The 14,070-nt window shown below is 33.3% G+C and overlaps 1 protein-coding gene across 1 annotated transcript in view; it reads left to right on the top strand.

The window, feature by feature from the left end:
• LOC119839549 (protein unc-13 homolog A) overlaps positions 1 to 14,070 on the top strand; it is a 49,497-nt gene that overhangs the window by 4,924 nt on the left and 30,503 nt on the right. The window contains exons 2-12 of the mRNA XM_038365857.1: positions 73 to 1,379; positions 3,124 to 3,167; positions 3,251 to 3,341; positions 3,987 to 3,995; positions 4,570 to 4,644; positions 5,176 to 5,395; positions 7,591 to 7,711; positions 7,975 to 8,081; positions 9,519 to 9,660; positions 10,348 to 10,474; positions 11,238 to 11,378. Of these exons, the coding sequence (XP_038221785.1) occupies positions 73 to 1,379; positions 3,124 to 3,167; positions 3,251 to 3,341; positions 3,987 to 3,995; positions 4,570 to 4,644; positions 5,176 to 5,395; positions 7,591 to 7,711; positions 7,975 to 8,081; positions 9,519 to 9,660; positions 10,348 to 10,474; positions 11,238 to 11,378 (2,384 nt within the window). The remainder of the gene's footprint in view (positions 1 to 72; positions 1,380 to 3,123; positions 3,168 to 3,250; positions 3,342 to 3,986; positions 3,996 to 4,569; positions 4,645 to 5,175; positions 5,396 to 7,590; positions 7,712 to 7,974; positions 8,082 to 9,518; positions 9,661 to 10,347; positions 10,475 to 11,237; positions 11,379 to 14,070) is intronic.

The following is a 14,070-nucleotide window of genomic DNA, read 5'->3' on the forward strand; positions in this document are numbered from 1 at the left end:
TTTTTCATTTTACTACAACTGTACTTATAGCTGTAAGTTTTCTTTTTATTAAATAAATAAATAAATAAATAAATCTACAACATCAACAAGCAATGCTCGAAGGTAACGGTCAAGAATGTATATTAGAAGAAAACGAAAGGTTTCCATCTAGTAATGGTATACCCCGTGACAAAAGTGATGACATTGATTTTCATTTTGCTCGTGTTAGTCAAATGAATAAAGACAACATAACGGAATTAGAAAAGCTTGATATCGACACCGATATATCAAACGTAGACCCATTTGAAGACGAAAAAGAAGATACTCAATCTCCAACAGCAATTTTTGCAACAGTTGGAGATATGAAAAAGGCATCGATAGCTTCAGATGAATCTCAAAGTGAAAATAATAAATCTTATAGCGGAAGTTCTCAAGAATTCGCCGTGTCGCGAGCTTTAGGTAAATATCGACTTCGTAAATCATCCTCTGTGACTGACGATTCATCAGACACATCACCACCAAAAATCGAAACAAGTACGCCTAATGAAATAATAAATGAACCAATGAAACAAAATGAGAGGAGACAAAATAGATCAAGTCCACCTGAAACCGCAAAGAGTACAGGTATTACAGTATCAGAAGATCATCACACATATCCTGATCGTAGTCCCTCCATGCAGAGTACTAGAGGAGTGCAAAATAAATTCCAACCTAGACATCAGCAAAGTCTTGATATTCCTAATAAGCACGATGATGATGATAGTCGAAGCACACACTCTTGGAGAAGTGGATCCAGAGTTTCTTCACGGAGGCAGAGTACTGAAGACAGTATTGATTCTGAAGATGAATGGTACCGGTATGAATTGCGTAAACTGGAAGAAATGGAGAATCAATCACAACAAGAGCTAGAAAAAGAGAATTTGCTATTAGAGGAGCCAGTCATAGAAGAGGAACCAGAGGAAGTTTTGAAAGAAAAGATGTCCTATGTACTGCGGGAATTAAAATTGAAAACCGCACCTATTAAAGTTAAATATGATGAAGCACCAACAGAAGAATCGTGGAAGCATATAACAACTTTTCCAGACATGGATGAAAAAATTGAAGAAACCATGTCGCACAAAGAATCTGATGATGATAAATCTTACGCTTCGTCTGGGTCTGGAGAAACTTCTGGACCTGACAGTCCCGTACAGAGTGGTGATGAATTTGACGATGAAGAAGAGATGCCTCGAGTACACCAAGAACTTTTACCAGCAGAACCTCAACAGCAGCAAGACGTTCCAGCTGGTAGTAAATGGAAACTTTTAAAAGCTCTCAAGGACAGGAAAGCAGAAGAAAAAACAACGGAAACACCAGCTGCTACCACGCCGTCAACTGAAAAGGACAAAGTTAGCGCAGGTGTAAGTTATTTGATGCAAAAATTTCACGAAATTAGAGTTAAGAGTTAAAGTATTATAATGACACTAATTTTAAGCGAAGATTGAATAACTCGTATATGTACGTTAATTAAATTCATCACAAAATATCGTCGAAAAATTGCTTTGAAGACGCATGCGATTCTGTTTCATTAGGGGACTAGGTAGTTAAAATTTGATTTCAGATACACTATTAGGTGGCTTGGCTGTAACTTATTTATATATAATCCTAATGCTGAAAATTGTTAATACCGAGGTTGTGAATATTTATCTCTTACCCAACCATATATAACGAAGAAAAACAAAAAGCTGTCAGTATACAATTCTTTGACACTTTTATACATTATAATATTGAATTTATCTGTACAATTTTATTAATCATATTCATAGAAGATAGGTGCTCCATATGAATTACTATACTAGGCATAATGTATAATTGACTAATTAAATAATGCTGTTTCCAATATGAGGCAATAATTAGATTTACCGCCACAATATGTATTGAACGTATTATGACTATTTTATTGAATTTTATAATGGGTTAGGTGTTTAAATGTGTTTGTGTTGGGTTAGTTAATTGTGCTTGAAGTTTTTTGCCGCTAAGGTTGTAAATTGAAGTTAGTTTACTTATTAGCTTAATGGTTATCACTCTAAGGTATGAATTAAGTGCGAAGCGCTCTAGTTCTTACATATATTAGTGACATTTAAATGTAATTAATCTAATCATTTCAGAGGTACAAATCATTCACTACCATATCACGCCATATCGATCCAAAAGTATTTACATTGATTTAGCTTCAAAGATATTCTCAGCAATTGAAATTAAAAATTACAAAATCGGTGTCTATTTACAATGATTAGAAAATCAAAGATTTGTCATTCATAAATTCATCGTTGGAATAATATACGTCTCATTACTTTTATGTAATTTAGTCTAGAGAATACGATGCTTAAGAATGAGATTGTTACGTAGCTCACAACACTTACGTAAATGTTAGCTGGCACTAAATGTAAAACAATATAACTAGGAAAAAAATTAGTAATTTCATACTCGATGTTTATTAATATGAATGGTGTAGCAAAATTTACGATAACTTGAAGGCTTTTTATGATATGGCCTGCAATGAAATTTGGGAATCAATGTATTAGATCCCGCTTATGCCGGAATATGATAAATCTGTCAAATTCTGTAATATGGCTGTTGCTTCGGAATAAAAGAATTTCAAATGAGTTTAACATTTCTGTCTGTTCTGGGTTTATTGTTATACGCAACTTCTTAATTAGTTCAATATACAACAATAAAACAACAATTTCGAGTGTATACCAGATTAGAGCGTTGTTATTATGATATTAATTCTCCATTTTTATTAAAACTATTTTTAATGTTATTTAGAATATTTTAAATTCTGATAAATTTGTTATTTACGGATTATAAAGGCACATAACATTAAAGGAACAATTTCCAAATAGTTTCAAGTGCTCAATATTTTAACTAAGAAAACTGTAATCAATTGCTACCAATTGATGCTTTTTTACATTGATATCATTTACTCAGTATTTACCCGTGATTGTTAATATATAACAGTAAATAATAATTTATCAGAATTTTTATTGTTATACATTTAATTGTAACTAAGTTATGTTTTAAAATTTATTTAAAATAAAATGTTAGCTTTAGGTTTTTTATGTATTTTTGTTTTTTAATTTTATTATTTATTTTTATTTTTAGAATGGCACCAGCGGATTCAACGAACAAGGTGGACGTGGAAATGGGTATGTCTTGAGTCTTTAAATTTTGATTTATATTCAGTTGCATTATTAAAACAACAATATAATTATATTTTGATGGATTTTAGGCATCCAGGGGATAATCCATTCTACAGCAATATCGACAGTATGCCTGACATCCGACCAAGGCGAAAGTCCATCCCGCTTGTTTCAGAACTTGTGAGTAATGCCATATCGCTACCCGATAACTATCTGTATACAGACCCAAGGGGATTAGTTAATGTCTTTTATCTGGCCGGTTTCAATTGACTATCTTAACTCTTGTGAATCAAGTTAAATGGAATTAGGGGACATAAAGGTAGATATTTGAAACTGACCGTTGATGTATATGGCCGCATCGACGTACGCTTCCTGATGCTTAGTAACATTTGGCGCGTAATAAATGTTTTCTTCTGACGTCACATCTTCTTCAATGTACTCTACGAAAGATTTATGGGATTACATTACATCATGTCCGTGTTTGTATTGTATCGTACATTCTTGTTACCACAGTTTTGTTATTTCATTGTACTCCCATTAATGTTTCGACTCTGTTTACAGTGTGTTTATTATTTAAGACCTTCACACATTACCTTCTTTCTTTTATGTATCTATGTTACCTCTTGTGTGATTTACTGTCCCTTCTAACTCATTACCTGTGTAGGTGGACGTATGTAAATGTTTTAGAGGGCCTTACAACTTTACCCGGAACGTATAAAATGATATAGAGGTCACCTTTTACGATGATTTGTAGATGTACAACAGTGAATATTCCTGGTTAATTAATGATATTGTTGCATTTTATCCCCAACCGTGGACCCGCAGGTTCTCAAGGTATATCTCTCCCAATAAACTTTCTAATTTCTGCATGCAGTTCTGGTATTGACAGCTTTATATATGCAATTATTATTCATAATATCGGAATTATGTTGCTTGCTTATCGGCGATACGCATGATGTAGATTTAAAGTGGGTGTTGTGAAATTTGGAAAACGTAATTGGCACTCAATATAATTAAGATTATATGCACGAGTTCTAACTAAGTTTAAATTGCCATATGGTTTACTTTTTGTTATATTATGAGTCACTACCTACATAAATAATTATACTAGTAGTAGATACAAATACCTATTATAACTTCGACTTCTCACTACAAAGTATGGTATTGTAGTTTATACGCACGTTTTATACAAAATATATAGTATTTAGATGACAGTTATACAACACATAATTTAATTCAAACACGTTATTTTTATATTTATCGTATTTTTTAAAAACAAAATGGTATTACTCACATTAAAGAGCTTATGAACAGCTTTAGGCATGCGTAGATTTATTGAGATTTGTTATAAGGCGGTTTCATAGAAATCTTCTGATATTAATGCATAAAATGGTGTGTTATTGTTTAGACCATGGCCGCCACTAAAAGGAATGCCGGTTTGACATCAGCAGTTCATCGAGCGACGTTAAACGACGAAGAGTTGGTAAATATTTTTTGATAAGATGACGTTATCCTTGAATAAAATATTTTTATTTATTTATAATACTTTATTGCACAAAATTATACAGAAACAATAAATAAAACAAAACAAATAAAAGGCATCGTTTGTACAAGAGGCGGCCTTATTGCTAAACAGCAATCTCTGCCAAATATGTCTTGTCTAGTTGCAGTTTAATTACATGTGATATTATAAACCTTAATTTTAGATTTGTGAGAGAACGAAATAAATGCGAGTTTTTATTTAAATAGTCAGTATTGATGATAAGACATTTTGTCATCAAAACTCATTGAAATGAAATAATATTCCATTTGAAAATAATAAATATGAATTACGATGAAACGAAATTTTATAAAAAACTTGAAAAAGCTTTAATTTAACCTTCTCGGTGAATTAAACGGCAAAAGTAATCATAAAGTATTCAGAGACCCTCTGTTATAAATACATGGATGTTAGTAAGCTCCTACGAAACAGTAGAACAATAAGTCAGCACTCTTTCAATGATATCTCTTACAGAAAATGCATGTGTATAAGAAGACGCTACAAGCGCTCATCTATCCCATTTCATCGACAACACCTCACAACTTCGTACTCTGGACCGCCACGTCACCAACGTATTGCTATGAATGCGAGGGATTGCTCTGGGGAATCGCAAGGCAGGGTGTCAGGTGTACAGAATGTGGTGTCAAGTGTCACGAAAAGTGTAAAGACCTACTCAACGCTGACTGCTTACAGAGTAAGTATCCCTCGTGGGCGCTTTGTATTTTTTGCATTCAAATTTGTTTAAATAGGTCACGATGTAAGTATTTAAATTCGAATTGAATTTACGTGTAAAAGAAGTGTAATTAAATTATAGTTTAATGTTAGCGGCTGATAAATTTGGAAGAATAAATTTGCTAAATTAATTACGTGAGTAACGCTTTAAACTTATAAATAATAATTCTGTTTAATATTCTTCTGTATTTAATTTAACTTTATCATTCTAATATACATATTTTTTTTTATCTGAGCTGTATTACGAAAAAGCGTTGTCTGAATCCAATTAATAACTTCTGAACTAGTTTAGCTTGTTTTGCTGTTTTTTAACCAGCTAAATCATTTAATAAGTATGTTTTTTGTACTTTTTATGAAGCTTTTTTGTAATACAGCTTTAATTATTGTTTTGATGGATGTTTTTGCTACTGGGTATGTATTTATATTGTTATTTTTATTTATTGGAAAATAATCGTTACCTCATTAGTAACATTCTAAAAGAAAAACCAATACATTGACGTAGATAATGTTTGTTGGGGAGCTGGAAGCGCTCTCCCTTATTAAACTCAAGTAGTGTCAAGTCTCTCTCCGTGAGGTCACGCTGTGGCTAAGATCTTTGTAGTATAGCCATAGAAAGTTATCATTATTCTGTCAAAAACATGATGATACGGATCTATTTGAACGTGAGTTTCATTATGTATAAATACAGAAATAGAGGAACATTTTAGATATAGATTGATAAGCATTCATGTGTTTTTATCTTTGAACTTTAAAATTGTAGTTAGCTAACTGAAAAAAGTTAAAATTAGTGCAGGAGTGAGGTTCATCGTCGTAGTTTCAGTTTGAAAATAGGTGCATGGTAAGGTTGCATGTATGTCGCTATTAAAGATCAAACATTGTTCACAATAAATTTCATTAGCGAAGTCGTTGAGTCAACGAGAGCAGGAAGAATACAATTCGTGAATTGTTTAGACTTTAATTAATTCTCGGTGTTTTTATTTCTATAATTGTTGTGTTTTATGTTTACTGTGGATCTCTTCCTTTCTCTTTTATCAGACCTCATATAATAGCATGAGTTTTCCCTTTCAAAATCGGTGTTCGCTTCATCGGTATGCATGGCTATCGATCTACGGTTAACACTGTTTTCAAAATTGTATTCCCTATAATTGATTTAAACCTCACATGTGCACAATCATGAAGGCGGACAGTCGATTTAAAAGTATTCAGTTTTCAATAAATTTTTAATACAATTCGACTGCACGCCACCGTCATTCTTGTCTACACTTTAAAAGCATTTACATTTTGATAACATCTGTAGCGACACTCACTTACACTATCCTCACATTAACATCACATTATAGATCGAACATCTACACGTGTCTTTGTTTTATATTATCACGTATTAAGTAATGTTTTTGAAGTGTAGATCATCACGTAGATAGGGAAACCGGCCCCATCCTCCGGGTTACCCCGCCAAGCGCCGACTAACAAAATCCTGAAACGGAGTTTTTTTTCTCTATACCCTACTTTACATTTCACACTGTGTAAAACACTCTAACTGAATTGGCTAGACGCTTCACACCAGAGCCCTAATAAAATGGACTAAGAACGTGAATGTTAGCAATGTGTGCACGCAATCCACACCCTCTCCACTTTATATTATATGTGGTCTTAGTTTACTTTCAATGTTTTACGTTATAGTTTTCGCGTCTATACTTTTATTTTCCTTCTCTTCTTGTATTATTTAATGTTTTAGATTCGGAAACTAAAATCTATAGCAGAAGATTGTAAATTTGCGACATAACTGATCAGACATGAAATACTTATACAGTGCGAATAAAGGGTATTTAATTTTTGAGTTATGTCCTATTGCTATTTTAATTCGGTGTACTGGAGGCTGAGAGAAGTGCAAATGAAATGAAAATAGCTTTGGGATATCATTTATTCGAAGGCGCCGTGCTCAGGTTTGCTTCGGCTGGCGCCGCTCAAGGTATATGACTTGATCAGATCCGACAGTTTGTTAATTGTACGTTTAGTTTATCGGGGCAAGTTGGAGTCTGGTTAGGTCGTGTCCTGTGAGAGGTCGTTGCAGGCCTGATTGCGGGGCGGGGAGCCCCCCTGGCGCAACCCGCGGCGACAAGAACTATGTTTGCACCGCCTGAGCAGTGTGTTTCGCAGGAGCGGCTGAAAAGTCTTCAAAACACGGCGCAGAGGACAAGGCCAACTCTATCATCACTGCCATGAAAGAAAGAATGAAACAGCGCGAACGGGACAAGCCAGAAATATTCGAGCTCATAAGGTATAAATTAAATTTCATTTCACATTCAAGAGCTAACCGATAACTATCTCTTTGTGATTTGAACACAGTTATATAATCTTTCGTTTTATAGATTTGCATCTGCTCTGTTCGGAGAGCTTTATGGTTTGGATTATTGGTAAATTTTATAGTAACATTTCATTAATTTAGAATTGAAACGAAGCGAAATTCTGAATTGTATTATTTTGCCTAGTGCCATAATGCTCTCTCAAGATGGCAAATTGACACGTTTATGTATGTAACAGACGCGTGTTCAGCATCGAAACAGAGGGACATTCGGCGCACATGAGTACAGTGAAGCAATCCGTCCTCGATGGCACGTCGAAATGGAGCGCCAAGATCGCCATCACAGGTTGGGAGATGTGTCGTGGTTAACCCTTTCCTCCCTACAGGTGTAGCGGGCGCCAGGAGCGGCGATGTTCCGGAACACACACAACACTAGCACAACACTAAATTCTCTTGTCTTTCGTTTCATGTGGCGACCAGGCGGACTTTTAACGTCGATCCCGACACACACATAGACACCCTCGAACAGGCTGAGCAAATTACTATTGAAGGAACTTCGAAATGGTCCTGCAAAATCGCCATCACAGGTTTGCAGTGGTCTTTTGCGGCTGCGAACCGCGTGCTCGCAAGTTTGATCTATTAGACTGAATCTTCGCCTGATTTCTCTCTACCACTTTTATATCTGCTCAAGTTTTTATGAATAACTTTGATAAAGAGCTGAGCTAAGAATAGCAGCATTGAATATCGATAGCTCAAAACTTTAGCAGATATCAACACATTCTATGCAACTTTACCTTACTAACCCCATTCACGGTCAATAGTGCACAGCCAAATCACTTTATTGATAAACGTAGCTTAATCTCATTTACATGAGGAAATTCCACGAATCAACACTTCACTACTTGAAATACGTAAAACACAGTTTTAAACAAATAACGAATGAACAAATTCACATTTGCCACCTTTGTACAAAACGTCAATACAATTTACACCAGCAAACGTGCATGAGTCACACGATTTTGTGAATTAAATAATTTCGATTTAATACTCAATCGAAGTAAGTATTGCATTGCAACTTTAACCTATTTACACACTGTACCAAACGTACTTAGTATTAAAAAGGTCTATATAAATATACTTCGAATGTTCCAATCTAGGTGAATGCGTTTAAATTAGCGAAATAAAGCATGTATGACAATGAACCCTAACCTAATAACTTCTGCTATCTTTCTCTTTTTCTACTTCAATACGTTTTCCGATTCGTGAAAATTCCCACAAGATTAGTTTTCATCCCCGAGCATACTAATTTGACACTGAGAATTTCTCGGCAAGTTTGCATTAGCGTTTACGATGTAGTCGCTATGTTTCGAGTTGTTTTAGATTTCGATTTGGGCATTCATAGTTGAAAGTTTTGGTAGATTTGAAGTTTGAGTCTTCTTAACCCCGACCCATCCTTATCATGGGATCACCTGATAGTCATCCAAGACAGGTTTACATTGACATTCCAGTTCCAAGGTAAGTCATCATTATGTAATAAATACATCAATTGGCAACATGAGTAAATGATACAATCGTATACATAGATTCACGAAGCGCCTTAAATAACATTTGATTTGCGTTATTAAGTAATTGCTTTTATAAATTGCTGCTTACAAAAGCTGCAAAACTGTATTTGGTGAAGCCTAAAAGTATCTAATATGCGAAACTGTGAGGTGTAATATCTAATGTACTCGCGCTTACGTTGTGTGTGCGAGGGTTTCTAAACAGGCCCTTTTCTGGGCAGTTATTTGTGCCCAAGGTTTGATCGCTAAGGACAAGAGTGGAACCTCAGATCCTTACGTCACCGTTCAAGTCAGCAAAGTGAAGAAAAGGACAAGAACAATGCCTCAAGAATTGAATCCTGTTTGGAATGAAAAGTTCTATTTGTAAGTTGTATTTTTATTTTATTATAATGGTAATATAGTGTATAAGTATGTAATAATTTAAAAATGTATAAAGAATAAAAAAACGATCAAGAGGCAGGAGTTGTGTTATATGTTAATGAATGGTACTTTAAATCCTCGTACTGCCCTGTTAATGCAATTATTTAATTAAATTTATTAACAACTCATTACGTTGCTTAATTAATATTTCCACCCCTGCTAGAACGAAATGGTCTGAATGTTGATACCGTACCTACATTTTAAATGTATATTCTTAAGAATGATATAATTAAATGTTAATTACATCTAAGTATTAAAAATACGTGTCTTTTCCAATAGACAACGCTCAATCAAGAATTACTGATCCATATTTTGAATTGTGGTCTAAATAAGCATTCATTATTATATACCTTTTTCATTGTTGTCTTGGACGACAATCGGGAATAAGTTTATCAACCGCCCTAAAAAATGAAGCTATCAATTTAACTGTATGTCTATTGTGTTTGTTACCTTATAATTTTTTGCTGAGTGAGCTTATTTCTATAATTTCTCTCATTCTCATTTTCATTTGATAGCTAATGCCTCCTATGTGTTCCTCCCATGTGTGGTTTAGATTTTTCGTTATAAAAAATTTTGTTATGCTATTATATATTTGTATAAAACGAGTCGTAAATATTATTACGTTTTCAGTGAATGTCACAATTCTTCAGACCGAATCAAAGTCCGCGTTTGGGATGAGGATAACGACCTGAAATCAAAACTTCGTCAGAAATTAACGAGGGAATCCGATGACTTTCTTGGCCAAACAATTATCGAGGTTTATATAATTGATTCATTTGTATGCTAATGTTTACCTTCTAGATATTTCATTTGAGGAAATTTAATTTGTTAATTGTTATATAACGACAGTAGGTTTTGTTGTTAAATGGATTTCTAGTTAACACTCAAACGTAAAATGTGAAATACATTTTCTATTACAATTCAGCCAACATTTTCGCTCTAACCTCGTAATTAATCTATGTAAATAGCCGCTTTACTCCTAGTGAAATTTTGTTAACTGAAGCGAAAGGGGTAGTTTGTAGTTTGCGTAAACGTTATTTTGTCCTTTAATGACTAGCCTAGTGGCTACGTGTTTAAACTACGTGCGGATACCGGAATATGCAAACGTTTGCAAACCGTAAATCAGTGCTGTAGCGACTATGCATTAGGCCATGATTCGGACATCGTAAGGTGAATAATAAATGGCTTTACATTCTTATTTTTATTTCTTTTCTATTGTCAATCTTATTAAAGGCAGATATAATAAAAGTTTAAGTGATTATTCCTATTTACGAGAATATATGTTTTGTTCTATTGGTACTTTCTCTAATGTTTTGTATTTTGATATTAGTTTTTTTAAATGTCTATTCGAGAAAATATAAAAAATGTTGAAGTTCATTAGATGAGAGCTGATTTTGATACAATAATAAATAATGACATTGTAGATTGGACGAATATATGTACGATGCGAATTATAACATTCAATATTAAGAGGATCTGCACTACCTATAACGATATATAATAAAATAACTTTGCGATAGGTTCGAACATTATCAGGAGAGATGGACGTGTGGTACAATCTGGAGAAGAGGACAGATAAATCGGCTGTCTCTGGAGCCATCAGGCTTCATATCAACGTAGAAATCAAGGGCGAAGAGAAGGTTGCGCCTTACCATGTTCAGGTGAGTGGTAGCATGATGTGTTCTTTACAGAAACTATGATTACTTCCACCAAGTCTTCAAAATCGAGATTAAGGATAGAATTATTCGTGTTTCATTTCTGAATATGCATAAATCAAATACGAGATTTTCTGATTTTGTTATACAATATATTGTATTATTTAAGTTATTAACACTATGTACATATCTTTTATAAAAAACAATAAAATTAGTTAGAAATGTGGACGTTACAAAAAGGAATTGATTTATGTTTCCTTATTTTAATATGACAAATAAAATATGTCAATACGTCCCGAGTCATAGATATTCTAATAACACTGATTCATTTATTTTACATTTGAACAAGATTTTATAAGCCTCACAAGCGTTATAAAACAACTTTTAATATGAACTTTCTAATTTAAAATATTAGCCCGTTAACCCACCTTTTTTACGACAAAATGTAAATAAAATAATAATATTTAGACTCATTTTAGACCATATTATGGGGGAAGCAACACGTGGTTCTTGTGTTGGCACCATGCCGCCTGGCGTAATGCCAACTTGCCAGTAATCACAGTACCTTCCCGCATAATTAGTAAATAACCGGCTAACAGCATGTCTTGCCGAAGCGGAGCGATAACTAGATCGAACGTTCAACGTCACGACTTTTCTTTTTATGCAATGTTGTTTGGTGATTGCATTAGCTACTCGACCCAGCTTCGCATATCGAACACGTGGCTTTGACTGGGTACTGATTACTGTATGACTGACTTTCATAATCCAGTTCAACTAACTTTCAATCGAAGAACTGTATATAAATAATAATTAGATTACTAGACCAAATTTAAATGGGATCTCATGACAAGCATTGCTTTCAAATAAACAAAGGATCATATAAATCGGTTCACTCAGTAGTAACTTATGAGGTAAAAACACAAGTAAAAATACATTCAAACTAATAACCTCCTCCCTGTTTTAAATCTGTTAACAAATATACTCTTCAAATCACATTATTACAAAACAAAGCAACTTCAAAACGAAACATAGTTTGTTGTTTTCGCGCGGAAACAAATCCAATGTTATTAAAACTTACGACCGGCTTACGGCCGACGTATTAAAAGTTCCCCATGTTAAGAACTGTGGCATACAATAGACTGGAATTCATTCAACTAACAGTATCTCTTGTTGAGTGAAAAATATTTTGTGCTAGTTCCTTTATATTGTTTTCTTTCGGCTGTAATAGGACTCCATGTTAAAGATTTGTTTTTGAACAAAACGTATTCCATTAACATTTTAAAACGAACATCAAACTAATATATCTTTATCAATTTATATCAGTTGACTAAATAAGGCAAAGTTGAATTGTCTCAATATTTGAGTTTGACAGAAAATTAATATCTGAATCTAAATTATTGTCCAAATATTAGTTTATAAAACTAGTTTTTAAATTACTACAATGTATTTGTAAAATTTCTTTTTAGTTTGTAATATTTGTAAATGTTTTACTTTACAAGATTCGTTGTTAGTCCGAGTTAAAAGTGTCCTCGTATATAATACAGTTATTTGCTATTCATCGACACCTCTTTTTGAGACTTATTACTATTTTGGCAAAAACAAATTCCTACATAAATTTATAACTCCACGGGTCAGAAAAATATTTCAATAAACAAGTGAATAAAGTATTTTCAAAAAGAACTTTCTAGATTCTAAGTAGTGAGTCTCCAATTTGTCTCAAGGTATCTACCGAGAATGAGTTGAAAAGTTTATACATCCATCGAGCTTTAGAGCTTTATGTAATGTGTTATATTGTTAGCTAAGTTTAAGTTTTAACGTACTTACTGCTAATTTTTCTTTTTTAACAATATTATTTAGCAAATTTTACTTTTTCATAGTATATATAAAAAGGAGGATGTTTGAAATTTTCTTTCGTGAACAACAGGTTTGTTTTAATATCAGTAAATCAAAATTGAGTAATGATTACAGAGAGAAAAGTATATTGAATACGTGAATTTGTTAGAAAGCTGTTTCTGGTATTCATATGAAATTATTTGATTTTATATTGTAAGTACATTAATGATGAATCCTTTATGTCGGAATATGATACGATGATGATGATTTATGCTTAAAAGGAAAACGTTGCAATTTGGAATTATAACTATGCTAGTTTTGAGTAAATAATATCAATATTCCAACGCGAATAAGAAACTATGCTGTATAGAATCACAAACTATCCGCTGCCTTAATGAAAAAGTCAATCCGATCAAAACTTTCGTCTCCCAATTCATAAAGCAATGTTGTCAATAAATATTACAGCATTCACATCAATATCGAATGCCTCACGTAACCAATGGGAGAAATATCTTTTGCGTATAAAGTTTTATTGGTTTGATCGAATTTGTCACCCGTCTCATAAGAATTCCTCGCAAGATGTAGAAACCGCGTGACGAATTTATTGACAATACATACTTCTATTTGCGGCGTCGCTCATGTACGCCTCTGGGTCATATAAAAGGCTTCTTTTCTATATCGCTTTTATATTTTTGTGATGTACTTATATGTATCCCGTATCAAAAAGACGATCTAACCAAGTCTAGAAAGACAAAAGTTTCTAAATGTAAAAACTATACAACCGTTCTTATAGTTTAATTTTTAGTTTTATAGCATTGAAATGCTTTATAAATGAGAAATTTTGAAAGAATAGAAAAAATTTGAT

Source organism: Zerene cesonia, chromosome 4, assembly GCF_012273895.1.
Source record: "Zerene cesonia ecotype Mississippi chromosome 4, Zerene_cesonia_1.1, whole genome shotgun sequence".
In the NCBI taxonomy this organism is placed as follows: domain Eukaryota; kingdom Metazoa; phylum Arthropoda; class Insecta; order Lepidoptera; family Pieridae; genus Zerene; species Zerene cesonia.